This window comes from Balearica regulorum, chromosome 2, assembly GCF_011004875.1.
Source record: "Balearica regulorum gibbericeps isolate bBalReg1 chromosome 2, bBalReg1.pri, whole genome shotgun sequence".
Taxonomy (NCBI): Eukaryota; Metazoa; Chordata; class Aves; order Gruiformes; family Gruidae; genus Balearica; species Balearica regulorum.
In genome coordinates this window covers 67,600,432-67,620,821 of record NC_046185.1, presented here as the reverse complement: position 1 = coordinate 67,620,821, position 20,390 = coordinate 67,600,432, and the positions used below count along the sequence as shown (strand labels likewise).

The following is a 20,390-nucleotide window of genomic DNA, read 5'->3' as shown; positions in this document are numbered from 1 at the left end:
AACTTAAAAATAGCCTCACTGTAAAAGCTCAAATGTGTCATGTTCTCAGTTTTACCTATATTTTGTTTTTTACCAGATAAAATATGGAAATGAGATTCTGAGCACATTCAGTCTTTTTTAATAAGTGTACTATGCTGTCAAAGATCTGTTTTGACTCATAATGTAGATTTTCAAGAAAGATTGACAACTGATCCCCAAGTAGACCTTTTGAGATTAACATTTTACGAGATTCACTTTGGAAAGAAAATGTGTCTTAGCAACATATAGATTCAACTGGCCTATAATTTACATAATGTCTGTTTTCACAATGACCAAACCAGAAATTAGAAGTGTAAGTATTAACACTTAGAAATACCAATAAGGACATTTTAAAGTCCCAGTCTCTACCTTGTCTATCTAACTTGTCTCCCAGGGAAAGATTTGGTCTGTTTGAAGTATGGCATGCTGGTTTATACTTGCCTCTTTTGACCACTTTTTTATTCTTTTACCATAGCCAACTTTTTTTTTTTTTTTTTTTACCTTTTTAGCATATGATATCATATGTAGGGATTCATAAGGAAGGGCAGTATCTTAATCCTGTGTAAATGCAATTCACAGCTTTCTGGTCCAGCAGAAAAAAAATCTGAAGTATCTGTGTGTAAAATAAAACACACAAACAAACACATACAATAGAGGAAATCAATCTAAAAAAGTAGTTTATGATTGTGTTGTGGGATTACTGAATTATGTAAAATTGGGCTAGAGGAAATCCTGATATGAAAGGAATAATATAATGGTCTCTTCATTATACTGACTATTAAGAAATTGAATAGATCCTAGATGGATAATAATCCAGGCCTGTTTTTTTCATGTATATTTTTAATGATCTTTGCAGCAGCAAAGTGCCAAGTCTTTGAAGGTTTCTGTTAACCGAGGGGGGGGGGTTAGGTCGTTCTCGTGAGAACAAGCATCATTTCACCACGAATGCTGCTAGAAGCTCGCTGTAGTTAGGGACTAAATTCTACAGTGGTCAGAGAAAGCCATGCCATGAAATTAAAAAAAGGAGCGAAGGGATGGCTGGAAAGTCGCTGAAGCTTATGGTATTTAAAGGTGTTCTGCATTGCTGGGCAGAAGTAAAAGCTGAGATGGGAGTTCAAGCAGGACACAGAGAAGCTTGTAGAACTGAAATCTACTTCTCTTGCCCTTATCTCCCCAGTGCTGCAAAGGGATTTTTAAAAAGACACCAAAAAAAAACTAATGAAGATTCAGCTCTAGTCGAATAGGTAGAGAAATAACTTCGAAATCCAGATTTTCTTAGTTCAGGTTTCATCTGGGAAGAATTGCACACAAGGGAAGAAACATCAAATGGAAGGTAATCCTTCATTTGACATGGTTATCTTCTTAACTGCAATTGCAACACCCCTGCTATTTCAATTCACCTAAATTCATTCCATCAAGCATACACTTACCCATCTGTGTGTATTTCACACACTTCGTTTTATTCTAGTGTTTCCATTTTACATTTGTAAGGAGATGTGCTAATAAATAGGTGAGTAGCTGAGAAAGCTCACTGTGGCTGTCGGCTACGGGGAGGGGGCAGCAAGCAGCGCTTTCTGTGAGGCCAGGCCAGAAAAAATAAATTTGTGAACAAATCCCAGATGGGCATAAATGCAGTAGCTTGATCTGTTGGTTGGAAACAGCAGCTTCTCTCCATAGCCAAGCCCACTCCTCAAATCTGTCATGCTTTTCCTTTCCTTTTTTTTTTTTTTTTCCTCCTTTCTTTGAATCTACCGTGGTTCTTAAGCACACAAACTTCCAACAAACCACGTACACCTTGAAGCCTGAAAACAAAAAGCAGCCTTGAAATGTGTTCTGATCTCTGGGGATCTAATTAATTTACTGATAGCAGCAAGTGCTTTTACAGCCCGACTATGTTTCAAACGTGTCACATCATTTTACTGAACATGTTTTCTTTGTTACCCCTAGTAGCCCCTAATAAAGGAGTTATACATTCTCATGTCTTATTTATTAAAGCCACCTAAAATTTTTGCATGGTTTAATTATAGCACTTTGTATTTTCCTGAAATTCAAATGCTTTTCTAACTAATGGTGTTAATGAACGATACACATTCAACTTGTAAAAGCACGTAATCACAGGAAGCTGGTGCCTTTCTTCTTAGGATGTCAACTCTCTGATGACGGGTGACAAAATTAAGTTTTTTTCTGTATACCCTAGTATATTAGAAAACACCTGAATACATCCTGTTAACTTTCCAGGCGAGAAAAAAGATCTGTTGAGGACACTGAGCAGCAGCCCTCTCCAGCAAGACATGAACTTGGAGAATTAACTACCTGTTTCAATCCTTTTGGTTAAAACCAGCAGGAAGGCTATTATGAAGAAAAACTCTTGTAGTACTCTGACTCCTTTTATCCAGTGTGACTTTTACAACAAGCTGTTACAGCTAAAACTTGAAGCCCTCATTCACTTCTTTCTCATATGAAGCATCAAGCACTTTCAAGACATCCTTAGTACACGTTTCTGTTAGGTGACTAACTCTTTCCTTCTGAAGGTTGCACTGATCAGCCACACATCAGGCTGAAGGCTCCAGTTGCTCTTTTTTCTTTATTTTTCTTGGGGCACCAAGAAGGATCATATTGTCAAACACACACAAAAGCCAACGGCAGAGCGGTGGGGCTCAAGCTGTGGAGTCCTGGGTGGCAAAACACCCAGTATCTGTATAGGTCTAAGATTTTACCATTGTCTTGACTTGTATTGGGATGCGATGATTGATTTACCCAACGTGGCACGGCTTTGGCAAGCCTGAGGCAAGACTGGTACTTTGAAAAAGCAACTGGAGGAACAAAGAAGCCTTTTATTGTAGGGTTTTGGGGGGGTTTTGATGCAGACTTTGCTGTGCTTATTCTCACTTCTAGCAGCTCAAGATCAGCTTCACACAACAATTTACGCTTGCACCACTGCGGGACTTCAGGCAACTGTTCCTGGAAGTTACTCCAAATAGCAGGAGTAAATAATTGAGATCTCAGAGAAAGGTACTATGATGTTTAAAAGTACTCTGACATTTTTCATTTGCAAGCTTTCAAAAGAATTACTTTTCTCTTTGTGAAAATTTGCATGATTCCGGGTTTTCTTTCCCAAAATCCTTCCTGATTCCCTTGTGGGATCACTCCCAAGGAATAAATATACCTGTCACTTGTCTGAGAGACAGAGCTCAAGTTTCTGCGCTGCCTACCCAGGAAACTTCTCACGTGTGACCCCGGGAGTCAGGCTGGCTGCTCACCTCAGCTGTGGTTGCCCCATCTTCACCTTCCTGGTCTGCTTGCAGCACGGAAGCAACTCAGACCTGGGGTTGTACCTCAGGTTTTCCACACTAGAAGCTTAAATACAAGATTTTTGTTTTGCCGTTATTTATGACTGGCATCATCATCTGCTAGGGTCACCTTGGATTGTGTCACCCATCAAAACTCAGAACAGCCTTTAGCATTTGTGAAAATATACTCAGGGGTCAAAATAGCAGTGTTTAAGAGGTTCTAGATAGTTAATTTCTCCCATAAGAAATTACATTTCTAAATCTGAGTAGTTTCCTATTATTACAAATATTGTTGTGTGATAGGTACTATTCTATTCTTTTTTCTTTTTTTTTATTGCAAACCAGCCATTTTGGTACATTGCAATATCAGTGCGTGCCTACCTGGTCACACCAGAAAGCACATGCTTATAGCACACCTCATTTTTATTTCTACTGGTAATTAGAGATGAAAATGCATCTTGCTTCTGTTCTTTTCTATGAGGAATAGAACCAAAATGTTACCTAAAAATCAGCGTTCAAAATATTTAAGGCTAGAGTCAAAGCTGTGATGTCGTCTCAACTAATGCAGCATAGTGTTTTAATACAACTTTACAGTGAGTAGAAGTAGGATGGAAAATGATATTCAAAATACCTTTTTTATATGGATTAAAATCCTAACCCAAACCTTGCTGATACAGGCTTTACAATGCTTTCTGTTTTATGAAATCATCTTCTGGTGCATATTTTTTCCCTACCCCCCCAATTGCATAGCTTAAAATTTTCATGCTGGGTACATGCTCACAAGGAATTGTATTTTATTTTTTAAAAATTTCAGGTGAAATTGTGTAGTCATGGGTAAGAAGGTAAGAGGCTAAGACATGGAAGAGGCTAAGATGGGAAGCGTGCCTCTCATGCTCAGGGCCGTGCCCTAATTCCCCAGCGCATTACGAGCTTCCAGAGAACAAAATGTAGAAATATGATCAAAACCTTTGCATCCTTTTGCCCCTGAAGCTAAGTTTTCAGGCTAGTGCCCGTAGCGGGCTGGTGGCCACCAGAGATGCTGTTCATCAGTCATTCAGGCCAAGTCGTGCTGGAAGGCGTCCGTAGCTGCACGGCCCAGCTCAGGGAGCTGCGCGTGGCACCGCTCTCACGGACCGCTGTATGCGGGTGCGGCACCGCCGGGAGCTAAGGCAGAAGTGAGAATAAGTGCTTAAAAGGCGGGGTATTCGGAATTTCACAGCTAGGGTCTACTCTTTCTCCTCCTGGGTAAGTTTTGGGTAATGCCTGGGCTAAACAAGTGTCACGTCGTGAATCCTCCAGTTAATAAAGAGCCATGAGATGGAGTCAGCAGCCGGGAAGCCAGTCGTGCAGTGCGCTTCTGCAGATAGGCTGCGTGGCCTGGGAAACAGAGGGACTGGGCTCTGGAGAGAAGAGATGTCCTGAGAGGCAGTGCCCTGGGGCGGAAGAAAGGGGCCTGGAAGGAGGATGGCACTGATCCTGGAAGCAGGGGCAGATCCCATGGATCAGAGAGCAGGCACGCGTCCCACCGGCTGGCCAGGTCTGTCTGGCCAGCGAGGATCTCGCTGGAGATTTGGCGTGCCTGCATCCCTTACGCGCACGGGCGGAAAGCACGTACGTCTGCCAGCTGGTCGGGGTCTGTTGTGCCAGCGGGGGCCCGTCGGGGATTTGGTGCACTTAGAGCCTCCAGCAAATCCCAGTAACGGGACTGGCAGCGGGTGGGCATTTCACTCCCTCCCGCGCCTGGCAGTGAGCAGCTCTGCCCCGCTCTGACCACACCAAGCAGCTGCACGCCCGTCGCAGCTGGCCAGCGGGCTCTGGCTGCTTCATGCTGCCCCAGCCCTTATGGATGTGTCACAAGAGCTCTTCTTGTAGGTTTGTTGTGGGTTTTGGTTGGTTTTTTTACATTTTCCTACTTTTAGGTGTAAATTTTAAACGATAAAAAGAAATTTTTGTACATTGAAGAGATGGTTAGAGCTAAGACTGAGAGTGTTTATCAGAAAAACAGGATCAGGAATTCGCAACTACCCCCAAAACAAGCATTTGGCAATGTTGCTAAGAAAGTAAACATTTAACATTAGATGTTAAATCTAAACACAGTGAAGCACAAAAATGAAAGCAGTTTCCATGCAGTTTCAACTCTAGCCTGTAATGTCATCATGAGAAATAAAAAATTATTTTCAAAAGTCACCTTATTTGTCACCAGGAATGACAAAAGCCAGTAGTAATTATGATGCTACGGACCTTGTATGGTGTCGACAGACACAACTAGAGCTGTTTGGGCATAGAAATACAGAAGGAATTTGTCTGGAGCTATATATATATGAATGTGCTCAAACATGACAAGGATGGGCAGACACAGGTATTGGTGATTCCTGAGAGGTAAGGCTGAGCGAAGGTATCTGCGAGCACATAGCCAGTGTCATACAAATGAGAACTAACTCTCTGCTCATTTGTGTCAATAAATGTGCACAACTGCTGAGCCGTGAGTCTTTTATTTGCATACAATAAATCCTAATAAACCCCTCATTAGGCTTATTAGGCTTAAAATCATGTGGGAGCATGTAAACAAAATAGTACTTCCTTTCCTGGGTCTAAGGTTTACAACCATTACCATTACTCGTAAGAAAAATTGTAGTATGTTCATCATGTTGATATTTGACTTGATGAGTACTTTGAGGTAGGTCCCTAAGATGTGTAGAGACTCATTACTGGGGCAGTTTTTCACTATCAGTAAAAGAGAGAGAGAGAGAGATAAAGGTACACTGGCCATCTGTGTTTGTGCAGCATGGAATTAGGTTCTGCTGCAAGATTTGTTACTGACTTGAGGCACACATGCGTCTATTTAATCATTTATTTGTACCTGGAACAGCTGGCAAGAACATAAAAAACCTGGCAGGTTGGTAGCTTGGGTTTTTTTTTTCCCCCACCCTGTGTCTTACAAGGGTGAATTAAGATAAAGCTAGCAGCAGCTCCTGGCAGTCTGACCACGTGCCCCCTGTGTAGAGCTTTGTGGCAAGGAGAGGACCACATGCCCACTGCCACCTCCTCAGAAGATGCAGAGCGGCTCTTCCTGCTCTCACGGCGTCAGGAGGAGCTCAATGGAGAGCTGGACCAGGCGCCCACCACGTCCTCCATCCTGCAGCCATGCTCCTTACTTTTCCCAGTCCAGAGACGGAGCGGAGCTCACAGAGCAATCTGAACCATGCATAGAAACTTCCATTCAGAAATAGAGGTTCAGTTAAAAAGTACAATAATGGTTAAAATAAACAGGGTGGGGCTTGGAAAGCTGGAAAGTTTTCCTGTACCATTCATGTAAAATTTCAGGACTTTTTGTTGGGGCAAACAAAACTATCTAACCGAAAACGGGTCAGTCATAGCCCTATCTAAGTCTTCGGCTATCCTACATTCGGGTGGCTAGGAACCAGCTGCAGGCTAGGTCTCCATTTTTCCCACTTTTGTTTTACAATCCCTAGTTGCAAATTCTATGGAAAAATGCTGTGCCTAACTAAAACAACCAAAGTGTTGATTGGATGCAATATGAAACAAATCCGATTGCATAATCCTGTTTTAAATACAGCATAATAAACTCACTGTTAACTTTCAAAGATATGGATGAATGTCTTGCTGAAATGACACAGTTAACCAAGCATATTGATTCTGTACAGCCTCCAAAATAGAAAAACTTCTTTTACTGCTTAACAGAAATGGGAGTCCTTTTCTTTTTATTTCCCTCTCAGGGATCCTGCCACCTCCAAAAAAGTCAAATATTCATCTGGTTTTGTTCACACTTGAGAACGGACACCATAAATTGTTGTATTAATGTAGTAAATCTTCCTAGCAACGTGTTATCAATTTTCAAGTGTTAATCAATGAGATTGATTTCATAGTAAAACAACACGAAACATGAATACATTATTAAAAAGCACACTGAAGCACCTATTCATAATTTTGTCCATTCTGCTCGGAAGCCTGAGATGTCAATGAATTCTTCAGCATCCTCATGCAACACGGTCTTCTCTCCTGGTATTAGTATATGAGCTAGTGTTTACTCAGGACTCAACATGACTTAATTTTTATTTGCTATATGTCAATTTTGGTTTGCTGTATGTTTCAATTAACAGGTGTGTATGTAACATAGACTGCAGTGGATACAGTTTTAATCCTGTATGTGCTTCTGATGGAAGTTCCTATAACAATCCCTGCTTTGTTAGAGAAGCATCATGTCTGAGGCAAGAGCAGATCGACATCAGGCATCTTGGACACTGCTCAGGTAGGCTTAATTTTGTGGGTTTGGTAAATGTAAAGTCTGATATAAGTGGGCTTGGTACAGCTTTCCCTTTTCCATTTTTGATCAGAAGTCACTGATCCAGTTATCAGTGAACTCCTCGCCTGTATTTTAGACTTCCCCACACAGAAGTATTTTTACACCACATACGTACGTGCTGTGTTTACATTACCTTCCTTTGGCTTCTGTTACCTGGTAAGACAGCAAAAACTCTTAGGACAATCTAAGCAATAGTTCAATGGGTGTTACGTGAGGGGGTGGTAAGAAGTAGGAGAGCAAAAGGAATACCGGTGCGTGGGGAACGTTCCCTCTTGCTCCTGTGGGCTGTGCAATGTACTTCCAAGTTCAGTCCAGCTGGGGCCCATTGCACAAATATTTATCCATTTCCTTTTCCACTGTTGGAATGGTCCACTGAAACCCTCTGTCTACTGCCTTGTAGTTAGTCATGTACATGAATCTTCAGTTTTGGGGTCTTGCAGTTGGTACCTGCTCATGGGAATAACGGCTTTCCGTCATCTTTTTGCCAGTTCCATCCAGATCCGTAACTTGGACAGTACCAAAACTGAAACAGACTGTCACCAGAATAACCTAGGCCCATACCACATAAAAATTTTTAGTTCAAACCCTGCAGCTTGAGGTGTGCCATGTGTTGGTCTGGACGCTGGGGTTACTGACCAGGTGCGCTACCAGCCTGGTTGTATGGGAGAAACAATGTGGGAATGTGTCCGGATTTACTGGAATTAAAGTACTTCTTTGGATGTTTCTCAGTGACGTACATATAGTTGTCTAGAAATAAGCCTTTCCTAATGGCTATCTATGCATGTATTTATCATCTAGAAACAGATGACACAAATGCCGTTGGAAAGAAAGACGATGGCATGCAGTATCGGCCAGAGGTGAAAGGTACTGTGCTGACTTTGTGCTGTTTGGTTATGGTTTCACCAGATGAGGAAATAGAGCCTGCAGGTCCCTTCTCGTCTGCCTTACAGCTTTGATTTCTGTAATCGAGATAGATCTGTGAACAGCTTCTTTCTTACAGCACTGACATTGCAAGGCTGGCAAGAAGATGCGTGTGATTTGTGAGTTTTGCCTGCTCTGCTCCTCTAAGATGCCCAGCTGCTCGCCACCCCGTGCAGCGGTCACAGGATTAGATTCCCCCCAAGTGCCGAGAAAATGCCTTTCCTGTAAGACACCAAGCTGTGACATTCCTGATAAAATGACACAAGCCCAGCCATGACCCCATCTTTTCTGATAATTTCTGGGGAAAAAAAAATAAATAAAATTCTGTATTTGTTAGGTTAGTTTAAAATGTTTTCGGTAAACTATATGTGCTGAATCACATTGGTTGAAAATGTTTTACCTATATGAACATTACCTCTACGAGCCTTAGTATAAATGAAATAAGGCAGAGTTTCACTTTCTGCTCAGTTTCATGTGTTAGTAGCTCGTATGTGTTAGGTGCATTATCAGAACAAATGTGCATCTGCATTTCATGGCTCTTGCTCAAATTGTTTCTGTCCAGGACAAAACACCTTCTGTCTTTCTCAAGTTATTGGCAAAGAGCAGATCTGCATAGGTCTCAACCTTTCCTCCTCTTCTCTCACAAGTAATAGCACTGCTGTCTTCTCCGTTAACTCTGGTCTTAAGTTTTTTCTGTCATTACACTTGTTTTGCACTCCCATGGCCTCCCGGAGTAAAGCCATCCCACCACGGCTTTTGACATTCCTTGAGTTCTTCTTGAAAAGGCGTTCAGTGCCAAAAAGCTCTGTGTATTTTTCTTTTTTCACAAATTCTCTTATTTTCACTCCATATAATGTACCAGTAGGAATGATTTAGTGTCAATTTTTACTTACATTATGAAGGTATAAAAGGCACCAAATGGAATGTATGTCTTATTATGTGATGTAATGAAACACCACTTTTGGTTCCTATTCAGAAGAAGTTACAGCCTTTTATCCATTACATATAAATTGCCCTTGAAATCTAGTTAGTGGAAAAAACATTGCATATAATTATTATTATTAATGTCTATAGCTTGTGCAGTCTCAAGTTCAGGAAATGATGTCCATGGAGGGAGTATGCCTTGTGCAAAAAAATTGTTTTGAAATTTTTTTGTGCAGTAGCCAGGTCTTCTTAGATAATGAGAGCCTGAACTGAACTACTTTGAATGACTTTTTATTCCAGGGTAAGAGAACAGTCCTGACTTCTATCTGTTTGCCTTTGCTTTAAATTCCCATGTGTTACTCTTGTTACGCCCTGTTTTCTGAATGCGTAATGCCTTCTAGTCTGTAGAACCACAGCCGTGAGAGTCTCCTTCTCTGGCAGTGCAAGTGTCTACCTAAAGTCACATCAGAAAGGTCTCTCTTCCATGATTCAGCTGGCTTGCTGGTTTTGTCATGCCAAGGGGGGCATCAGGGTTTCAGTTTTTATGCGTGCCTCTTCCTTCTGGTGAAGTATCTGAACTCTTACATCCAATCGCTCTTTCAAGGCTCCTACACCAGTTACATCTTTCACTTTGAAGCTCTGAAGCAGTCTAGCAGACCTCTCAGATTAAAAATGGGTTCCCATTGACAGATGGGTAAGGGTCTGGTTTACACTAGGAATCACCTCCTGCATTTAACAACATCTCTTCGCTTAATACAAGTTTTGCCTCTGACTTGGGTGGCCGTGGCTACCTGTCCGCTTTTCAGCGGGCACATCTTTCACATCCTGTATTAGTATGTACACTGAAAACAGACATTGCGCAGCTATCTGAACAGACTAATATAATTGTATGTAGCCTTTGATTGGGATTTGATACAACAGTAATTAACATCTTGGAGGATGCAACAGCTTTGGGATGAGCCATCCCCACTTTTCTCCTCTTAGACATACCACGTGTCTCTTCCAACAGGGCAGTGATAAGACATATTGTCAGTAGGCAATGTTTTTCCCTCATATCAAGTCATCTAAATCTTTCAAGCATTGCCTGAACCATCAAACTTCCTTATATCTCAAGCCTCTAATAGATTTTTTTCTCCTGGAACCAATTAGAAAACGTTCCAGAAAATGTTCAGTGAAAACCTAAAACAGGAGCATACCTTTTTTTCTTTTTCCTTGTATAAATACATTCTCTTTCTTGCTGGTGTTATTTCAAATATCTGCAATTGTATAAGAGATTTTTGTCTTCACAGTCCCTTCTTGCTTTGCACCTGCAGTTCATTATAATCTTGTATTTGTGACGCTATATTCTATTGCCATGGAAATGAACATAATTCCACGATTACACTCACATCTTTAGATCCCTGCTCTTTAGAGAAGTTCATTATGAAATACCAACTTCTGTGTTTAGGACATTTTTACAGAAAAATTTTGGGAAAGAATGGTTGAAAATATATGCAGCCTTAGACAGTTTTAGTAACAAGACAGAAGCATGAAAGATGTTGGGGCAAAAGGGATTGCCGTCCTGTGTTGGGCTGACCCAGCCAGCAACTAAGCGTCCACCAGGCACTTGCTGACCCCCACTTTCCTGCAGGAGGATGGAGCAGAGAATCAGAAGAGCAAATACAAGAAAAACTCATTGGTCAAGATAAAGGCAGTTTAAGAAGTGAAGGGAAAAAATAAGAGAAAAACCACAAGCAATGCAAAAGCCATCACTCACAACATCCCACCAGCAGACTGATGCCCAGCTGGACTCTGAGCAACGGCCACCTTTGAAAGACCAAACCCCCATTTTTTATTGCTGACTGTGATGTCACGTGGTAGGGAATACCCCTTTGGTCAGTTGGGGTCAGCTGCCCTGGCTGTGCCTTCTCCCAGGCTCTTGCCCACCACCGGCCTCCTCACTGCGGGGCAAGCAGAGTGAGAAGCAGAGAAAGCCTTGATGCTGTGCAAGCGCCCTTCGGCAACAGCCAAAACACTGGTGCGTGGTCAGCACTGTTTCAGCCAGAAATCTAAAGTGCAGCACCATACAGGCTGCTGTGAAGAAAGTCAACTCCATCCCAGCCAGGCCCAGTACACTTCCCAAGGGAATGGGTATTTTAAGCTTATGTCAGTATTTTGACATTCCCTTTCCATGGAAGGGTTTATCTGAGGAAAACTGCTGTTGTAGAGTGTTTGATTTCAGCTGTAAAACTGGTGGTACCAGTCAGATCAGGCCTTTATCGAGTTGTTTTCTACCCAAGAGTCATAAAATGTGGTTTAGCTTCTTCATAACCCTTCAGGTTTTTTTCCTCTGTTTAGTCATGGGAGAGAGCCCTCTGCATCTATGTATTAATTAGCTCTCTGCCCCAACGCCACTGACAAAACTTCTGCTGATCTTCCTGCATTGGCTTGTTTCTGTCATTAAAACTTTTCTCCTTTCGAGAAACCTGACGTAAGAAGCATATTTAGATGTTTCTGAGGATTTTTTCAGTGCAATACATCCTGGCAAATCTCTGCAGGTGTCTCTGAAACTTCACCCTTAAGCGTTTGCTTTATTATACTGTATTCCTTTATTCACTGCAAGTTTTTAAGAGTACGCTATTCTTGGTTGAGCTTTTTTAGAAATATCATACAGCCATGTATAATTGTTTATGTATATTTCTTTTTAAGATGCCAGTGATCAAAGAGAAGACATTTACATTGGAAACCACATACCTTGTTCAGAAAGCTTCAATGGCTACTGTATACATGGGAAATGTGAATTCATTTATTCCACTCAGAAGGCTTCCTGCCGGTAAGTCCTGCATGCCTCCAAAATGTGCTTGAAATTGCTGTAAAACTTAATCAAAATGCTCTCTAGACATAATTAGAGCCCGTGTCAGTTTGCAGTTACCTAAGCGGCGGCACAGGAGCCGTATCCCTTTGCTGAGGGCAGCACCCAACTGCTCCAGTCGCGTGGGAGATAGTGCTCGCAGGAGGGACTGGGTCAGTCAGGTACTTCAGAAGCTGGATCCCTCTGAAGACTGTGGACTCGGTGTTGTCTGCTTATTTTCAGCTGCTAAATCCTATCTAGAGGGAAAAAAAAAACAAACATGAAAAAAATTGCCTTTGCCTTGCATGGCTTCTCTGAATGACTGCTCTTTCCCCATTGACCTCTCAGTCTGTTCTTATGCTATCTATACATTTTATTGCTCTTGTCATAAACTCTCTCTAGAGTATCAATATCTTATTTTTATCATTTATTGCCCTTTTTCACAATAATAGGCTTCATCTAGAGAGTATAAAATTGCAAAATGTTCTTCAGCCCACATTTTTTGTCTACAGTATAATCTATCAGATCGGTACACTCAGTATTAAGCCACTCAGTGTTTCCCAGGAAATCTGAATGTTCCATTTTATTTCCTTAGCTCACAGGTAGTTTTTCTTTACATTTCACCAATGAAATTCTGCCTCTTTTTTTTCTTTAAAAAGGAAATTTAATTTAAAAAGTTGTTTATAGAAAAAGGCCACCTTTAGTAACATGGAGTGCTTTACTTATTTGTAGGTTTCGCTCCTGAACTTTTATCTTGCAGGCTTGTACTTTCAGATTAATGTGGTTGAAGATGCTATAATTCTTTGCTTTGCTTTGGAAACTTCAGCTGTAAATCCATTAGGTACTAGCACATTTTCTCCCTTGATCTTTATCGATCAAGGATATTTACAGCACTTTCCACTGCAAGATTTAAGGTTTCCAGACTGACCAGAGTGCAGTAAGCTGAAAAGGCAGAGCCAGTATGGCTGTCAACTTAAGCATTTGAAAGCTTATGTTATTCCTCTTCCCATCCAAGATGCTTTCTTGTTTATTTTCACCTTTCCAATACGACTTCTTTGTTTTTTCTCTCTTCTTTGGCCAGAACCAAGAGAGCTCAACATGGCTTTGCCTCTCTTGGGAAACTGGGTGCATCCCCAGTGTCATCTTGATGGGCATTAGGCAGCACTTTTTGTCTAGAGCTGTGTTTAACACAATTTCTGATGAATTTGTCCTCAAAATATTAATAGTAAAGGTATTTCAAGGAAAACATTCCTGGCTGAATGAATGGATTTGTTTTGTTTCTCAGAATTTTTTTCTGCTAATCATATAGTCATTTATTAATTTACAATTCAATTACTATTCAATCATTTCAATATTTATTATTACTCTAATAATTAATGATAGGCAATGTTTTGATGAATTTAATTAATGTACTGTCCCTTTAAATTCTATTTTATAATTACATTTACTATTACTACCTTCAATTATTTATTTAAAGAGCCTGAACAATATCTCAGCATCGGACCTAGCACAACAAACCTCATGTGGTTCCAGTCAATAATTTCTGACTGTCAGTTCTTAACCCTAAGTATCAGATCTCCTTGGGATTTTGCTTGGCTGTTTACATACTGATGGTCTCGTACTTTATGTGTGTTTTCTACTGGAGCAGAGTTATTAAGGAAACACATTATTTATATCAGACAGCAATCCGCTGTAGTAATCATATACTTCTACCACAGAAAAAAATTATTCTTCTCTGGCAAGGAAAATATAGTGATGAATGCTAAGGGCAGATTGTTATTCTCAAATGCTTTGCATTCTCATATACATTTAGCATATACATTGTTTAATTTGGTCTTCATTTCATAGAATCATAGAATCATAGAATGGTTTGGGTTGGAAGGGACCTTAAAGACCATCTAGTTCCAACCCCCCTGCTGCAGGCAGGGACACCTTCCACTAGACCAGGTTGCCCAAAGCCCCATCCAACCTGGCCTGGAACACTTCCAGGGAGGGGGCAGTCACAGCTTCTCTGGGCAACCTCTTCCAGTGCCTCACCACCCTCACAGGGAAGAATTTCTTCCTTATATCTCATCTAAATCTACCCTCCTTCACCTTACCCCTTGTTCTGTCACTCCATGCCCTTGTAAACAGCCCCTCTCCAGCTTTTCTGTAGGCCCCGTCTAGGTACTGGAAGGCTGCTATTAGATCTTCCCAGAGCCTTCTCTTCTCCAGGCTGAACCACCCCAACTCTCTCAGCCTGTCCTCATAGGAGAGGTGCTCCAGCCTTTGATCAACTTCATGGCCCTCCTCTGGACTCACTCCAACAGGTCCATGTCCTTCTTATGTTGGAGGCCCTGGAGCTGAACACAGTACTCCAGGTGGGGTCTCACGAGAGTGGAGTAGAGGGGGAGAATCACCTCAACCTGCTGGTCACGCTTCTTTTGATGCAACCCAGGATACAGCTGGCTTTCTGGGCTGCAAGCACACACTGCCAGGCAATGTTGAGCTGCTTATCCACCAACACCCCCGAGTCCTTCTCCTCGGGGCTGCTCTCAATCCATTCCTCGCCCAGCCTGTAGTCGTGCTTGGGATTGCACTGACCCACATGCAGGACCTTGCACTTGACCTTGTTGAACTTCATGCGGTTCGCACAGGCCCACCTCTCCAGCCTGTCAAGGTCCCTCTGGATGGCATCCCTTCCCTCCAGCGTGTCGACCACACCACACAGCTTGGTGTCATCAGCAAACTTGCTGAGGGTGCACTCAATCCCACTGTCCATGTTGCCGACAAAGATGTTGAACAGGGCCGGTCCCAGTACCGACCCCTGAGGAACGCCACTTGTCACCGTTCTCCACTTGGACATTGAGCCGTTGGCCGCAAGTCTTTGCGTGCGACCATCCAGTCAATTCCTTATCCACCGAGTGGTCCATCCATCGAATCCGTGTCTCTCCAATTTAGAGACAAGGATGTAATGAGGGACAGTGTCAAATTCCATCTATCGAATCCATGTCTCTCCAATTTAGAGACAAGGATGTAATGCAAGACAGTGTCAAATGCTTTGCGCAAGTCCAGGTAGATGCATATTAATGCAGCAGAATTCTTTAAAATCCGTTCTACCGGTTTAAGGTAGCTTAAACTAGTGTCTAGTACTTCATCCCACCACCAATATAGTTCTTAACACAAGCACTTCTTCTTTGCAGGAATTCAATACTCCTGAATCTCTGTTCAATATTTCTCAGAAATAATATTCTGTCACTTCAGTGTTTCTGAGGAAATATCTTTGAATTACTTGTGCCTCCTCCACTTTGTTTTGCCTCATATCCTTTAAAGCAATTCTGACATTGATCACACTTTGACTGTTATCTTCTTTAATGAAAAGAAAAAGTAACAAAAAGAATTCACTCCACTAGCAAGGAGTCCTCTTCCTTATTGTTTCTTTTTGCATGGTTACCAACATGTTCCCCATCCTCTTCCTTCTTGTACACTAGTACATGTTTCTCATGATTCCCTTCCGAGCCGTTACCCAGCTTACTTACAGTACATGGGGGCTTTTCTTTAACAACTCTGCTCTTACTGGAACTTGTTTCATGCCTGAATCAAAACTCCTTACACAGCAGCTCATGGCTGAAGAAAGTAGAGTCACAAGATTACGAACATGTAAACCCCAACCGTGATCCCTGCATGCAAAGTGGGATTAGGAGTTGCATTAGCAGTTGTAGGAAGGTCTGTGGAGTAATTACTTCATTCCTCCAGACAGAATAAATTCCTACCCTAGCATTAAGCTTTTGGATGTATGAGACCAATTCTGTGTTGCATTCAGGCTTATCTGATCCAGTTTAAAAAAGGATTGTTTCTCTGCCTGCATGAGAGTATTTCTTCTCCAGCTTTCCACTGTAAAGCTGGAGGCCAGCTGCATGATTCAGGTGCCCTTAATGATGCATTTCACATCAGTCAGTATCAAAGGACAGCTGTACAAGGAACTTGCTCAGGGAAGTAAGTGGTGGCCTTTGATTCTGTAGACTCCAGCTCGGTGTCTTGGGTGGCTCTTGCCTTTCCTTGTTGTGCTTCAGCCTCTCTTGCCTTGCGACATGAATTACTCCAGAGCATGTTTCCACTGCCACCTTCACCACTTACACATCTCGCATTCCCTGAACACGTGTCGCTGATCAGGAGCAGCCTCTGCTGAGTTTCTCATTGCGCTGACTCCTGCTCTGCTCAGGCGAGGTACCATTTAGAGCAGCCTCTTCTCTTCTGTCTCCAGCCCTGGCCAATTTTTATGGATTCTTCCATGAGCTCTCACTTGAACAGCTGTGGGCCATTGGGTTTTCTAACCCGACCTCCATCAAACTTTGAGTTGGCAGGAGGGGGTTTGATGCTGGTCTTGTCCAATAGGTTTTGCAAGATTCCACTTCTGTAGGCTGCAGCTTGAAAAGGGTTCTTCCTTTTCCTCCATTTTTCAAGGTTTCTCTTCCTCTTTATCACTCATCTCCCATATTGACATTGCAGCTGAGTGAGCACGCTCACTTTGTGTTTCACGAGTATGCTTCTTCGTGTTTCATTTAGCCTTGTCTGCTTGTTTCACATAGTTGCTTTATTCTTCCTAAATATTGTCCAATTTAATAACAACCCCACATATTTTTTTGCCAAATCAGGGCCTTCACCACGTTTTCAGAGAAGGCCACTAGTAACCTCACCCAGGAGCGCAGAACATACCTGCTATGTCTCTTCTCTTGCCACAGAAATCCAAACCATTCCCCAACCCAAGCGTTACCACACCTCCGCCTTCTCACCAGCTCTTTCTCAGCTGGGGTTACCTCGGACTCCTTATTTCATTTGCAAAATGACTGGGCTGCTGTTAAATTACAGATTCCATCAAATATTCCTTTTCTTTTTCAGGTGTGAATCAGGATATACTGGACAGCACTGTGAAAAGACAGACTTTAGTATTCTTTATGTTGTCCCAAGTAGACAAAAGCTTACGCATGTCCTTATTGCAGCAATAATTGGAGCTGTACAGATTGCCATTATAGTTGCAATTGTCATGTGCATAACAAGGTAGGTAAACAGAAAAACAGTGAAAAATTACACATTGTGTGGATATACTTTTTCTGTATTTAAATATTTCACCCCCAAAATTTTATGTGCTCTAACATATATCCTAAAATATCCACATAAAAATTACCTGACAGAAGCAGAAGGATTATGTAACATCCTATTGCCTTCCCCCCCCCCCCAAAACACACATTTGTTTAAATTTACAAACCACCGGTAACCATTCTCAATCATCTCCAGACCAAATACCTGGCAGAACAGATCAGCCTTGAAACACATCCAAAAGGTCAGCTACTGTATTAGATCTTCACTGGAGTTACTCGAGCACTGCTGATCCCCCACAGAAGCTATGATTCCCCCGCTCCCACCCAGTGAAACCAGAGGGGTTGACAAGATGCTGTTCCCTGCTGTACCACTGTAAATGGTGTTACACAGAGAGAGAAGTACCCCTCACACCATATATGCTTTCTGAAAACGAACGTGCATGGGAACCTTTTTTATGAAATGTGAAGATGCACAAGGACAGAGTTCAAGTTTCTGGGTTGTCTCAGGCTCTCGTCCTTTATGAAAACTGAGATGAGAGCCATGGATTCTTTTTGATGACAAGGGGTTCACTTTACTCATCAAGGACTTGAACTCAATGAGGACTGAGGGCTCTGGGCTAGGTTAAGGACGACTTAGTTAGTTACCTTATAGGGGCATGAAGCATTTAAGTCCTTCACTTGGGCATCCATGCCACACTTCACCTTTTCCTCCTCGACTTGTCCTTCACTTTCTTCACTTTTTCAGCCCCACTTCCATCAGGCCATAAAACTTTCTGCTACTGCGTTAGTGCATGGCTCCCCAAGCTCAGTGATGCAGAGTGACACCCCTATGAACGAACAATATAGGCCTCCTTCCCTATCTCTCTTGTAAGGTTCAACGTAGCAGGTGTAAGTGCACATATCTGACACCTCCTGCACGTGCAGAAGAGTTATTTGGCTCATGCAATCGATGTCACCCCTCTTTTACCCAACACCCTGCTGGCCAAATTACTGGTGTGGATGGCTGTGTTTCAGTAGCCCTCCTCTTTCAGGCTTCCGACCACCATTGCCCAGCCCACAGTCTCTCAGAGCCAGGCTGTCTTGCTGTCTCCCAGCAGGACTTCTCCATCGTGCATTGCCTGCTTTCTGACGGGCTGAATAAGTCCCGTCCCGCTGAGAATTGCTGGCTTTTGTGAATCCTTTCTTAGTTGTGAGCCCATCCCCAAGAAGGGGATCGCCTTTCACTCCACGGAGAGTCTCAGGGTGGGCTCTGCCTTGGGAGCTCTTGCAAAGAGCAGGGCACCTGGAGGTCCAGCACTCCTAAAGGCTGGTTGAGCCAGTCTTACCATCCACTGGATTGTAAGTATGAAGTATGTATAAAGTAAAGCCAATGCAATTGTTCACCATAGCACGCATTTTGCTAGATCAAGCCTGAAGGATGTAGCACCTTGCTGTTTCGGTCTCAAGTTGAAGCAGAACTCCCTGCTGACTGGTCCAGGGTCCCACGGACATCCCAGGTGACAGTCCAGTGCCAAATAGCCGGAGCATCCCGCCAGCCAGCACAGCTCACAGGGTCCTTGCTGTTTCAAAGTACAGAAAAGTCAATGAGTTATTGCTAAGTTTAATTTTATGCAACGTATATAAAAACAGCCTGCCTTTTTCATTCTCTCTTTCTTTTTTTTAACAGAAAATGCCCCAAAAACAATAGAGGACGTCGGCAGAAGCAAAACCTAGGCCATTTTACTTCAGATACATCATCCAGAATGGTTTAACTTAGTGATTTTTATACCTACATTGACCATGTGATGTACATTTTTATTATATCTTTTTTTAAAGAATGGAAATATTTATTTCAGAGGCCTTATTTTTGAACATTTTTAGTGTAACAATGTTGGTCTGTATTCTGAAAGCATCAGCTCTAACAGCTATGGACTGTTTTAGTAACTTTACTTTTATGTTTTTGAATACAGTAGTTAATTTTCTGTATCTGTATCACATGGTTATATAATAGACTTGTGCTTTATTCATGGAATGTAATATTTTTGGGAACACAGATTTATTCCACCAATGGTTGTAGATTTCAAAAAAAAAAAACCAACAACAAACCAACAAAAAAGTCCACATTACCTAGCGAACAAGGCATGAACTAAAGGTAAAAATGTTTACAGCTTACTTTTCTTATGAGAAACTAGAAAACACTGTGTTTAAATACCGTAGATATTTAAATGTTTTTGGAAGTTAGTAACTGATTTTTTAGACACTGCCTATCGCATGAACTGTGAAGCTGTGTGCTGTGTGTAGTTGTAACATATTTATAAAACGTGTGGGCTGGGTCTAAGCACTGCCATCTTCATAAATAATTCCAACAATTTATTTTTAAAGAGAACAATTATAAATTTCATAATTTGGGAAGTTACCTGGTAGAGCAGATGGCACAGGTCCAAAAGAAGTAGGTCTTAGTAGATTTAGGTATTGTAAAAATTGGTGTTGAATAATTGAACACAAATAATTGGAATAAAGCCTACTTTATCACTGTTAAAGCTGTTTTAATACTTCTTAAACTTTTTTAAAGAAAATACATGTTTTAACACCTACAATATGGATTGTATAGTGTTTGTGATTAAAATAAAAAAAATAATAATAAAAGTGAATGAATTACTAGTGCTCTTGTATAGAGTATTTTCAAGAGCTAAAGAAGTCCATCCAAATTAGTCTGCTGGTCATAGTTATATTAATAGACTGTTAGTTGTCGTTTGAGAGATCCCAAGATAAAGTGTGAATAGGATGTGTTCAGCTGTTTTAACATGTAGTTTAGGCTTTCAAAATTTTGCATGTAGGATTTAATAATTTGTTCAATAAAAAAAAAAAATGCTTTCAACATTTTGAACTGGAAAAGCATGTCACAATACAACGTTTTCACTATATTGCCTCTGGTTTAGTGTGTTTATTTGTTACCCCATGTGGTAATTGGAACAAGCTGAAGACCTGCAGTTGTTTTGCTGGAAAAAACAACCGTGTTCATTTTC

General features: G+C 41.7%; 1 protein-coding gene and 1 long non-coding RNA gene across 2 annotated transcripts in view; one reads left to right on the top strand and one right to left on the bottom strand.

The window, feature by feature from the left end:
- Positions 1-20,288, top strand: part of TMEFF1 (transmembrane protein with EGF like and two follistatin like domains 1) — a 134,734-nt gene extending 114,446 nt beyond the window's left edge. Inside the window, exons 6-10 of the mRNA XM_075744634.1 lie at positions 7,430-7,578; positions 8,431-8,496; positions 12,166-12,289; positions 17,186-17,344; positions 19,052-20,288. Coding sequence (XP_075600749.1) covers positions 7,430-7,578; positions 8,431-8,496; positions 12,166-12,289; positions 17,186-17,344; positions 19,052-19,136 — 583 coding nt within the window. The 3' untranslated portion in view covers positions 19,137-20,288. The remainder of the gene's footprint in view (positions 1-7,429; positions 7,579-8,430; positions 8,497-12,165; positions 12,290-17,185; positions 17,345-19,051) is intronic.
- Positions 12,297-18,389, bottom strand: LOC142600421 (uncharacterized). The gene is made up of 3 exons (XR_012833892.1): positions 17,591-18,389; positions 17,003-17,212; positions 12,297-12,564 (listed from the first exon to the last, which is right to left on the bottom strand). It is a non-coding gene; the product is annotated as an uncharacterized LOC142600421 (long non-coding RNA).
- Positions 20,289-20,390: the final 102 nt, after the last annotated feature.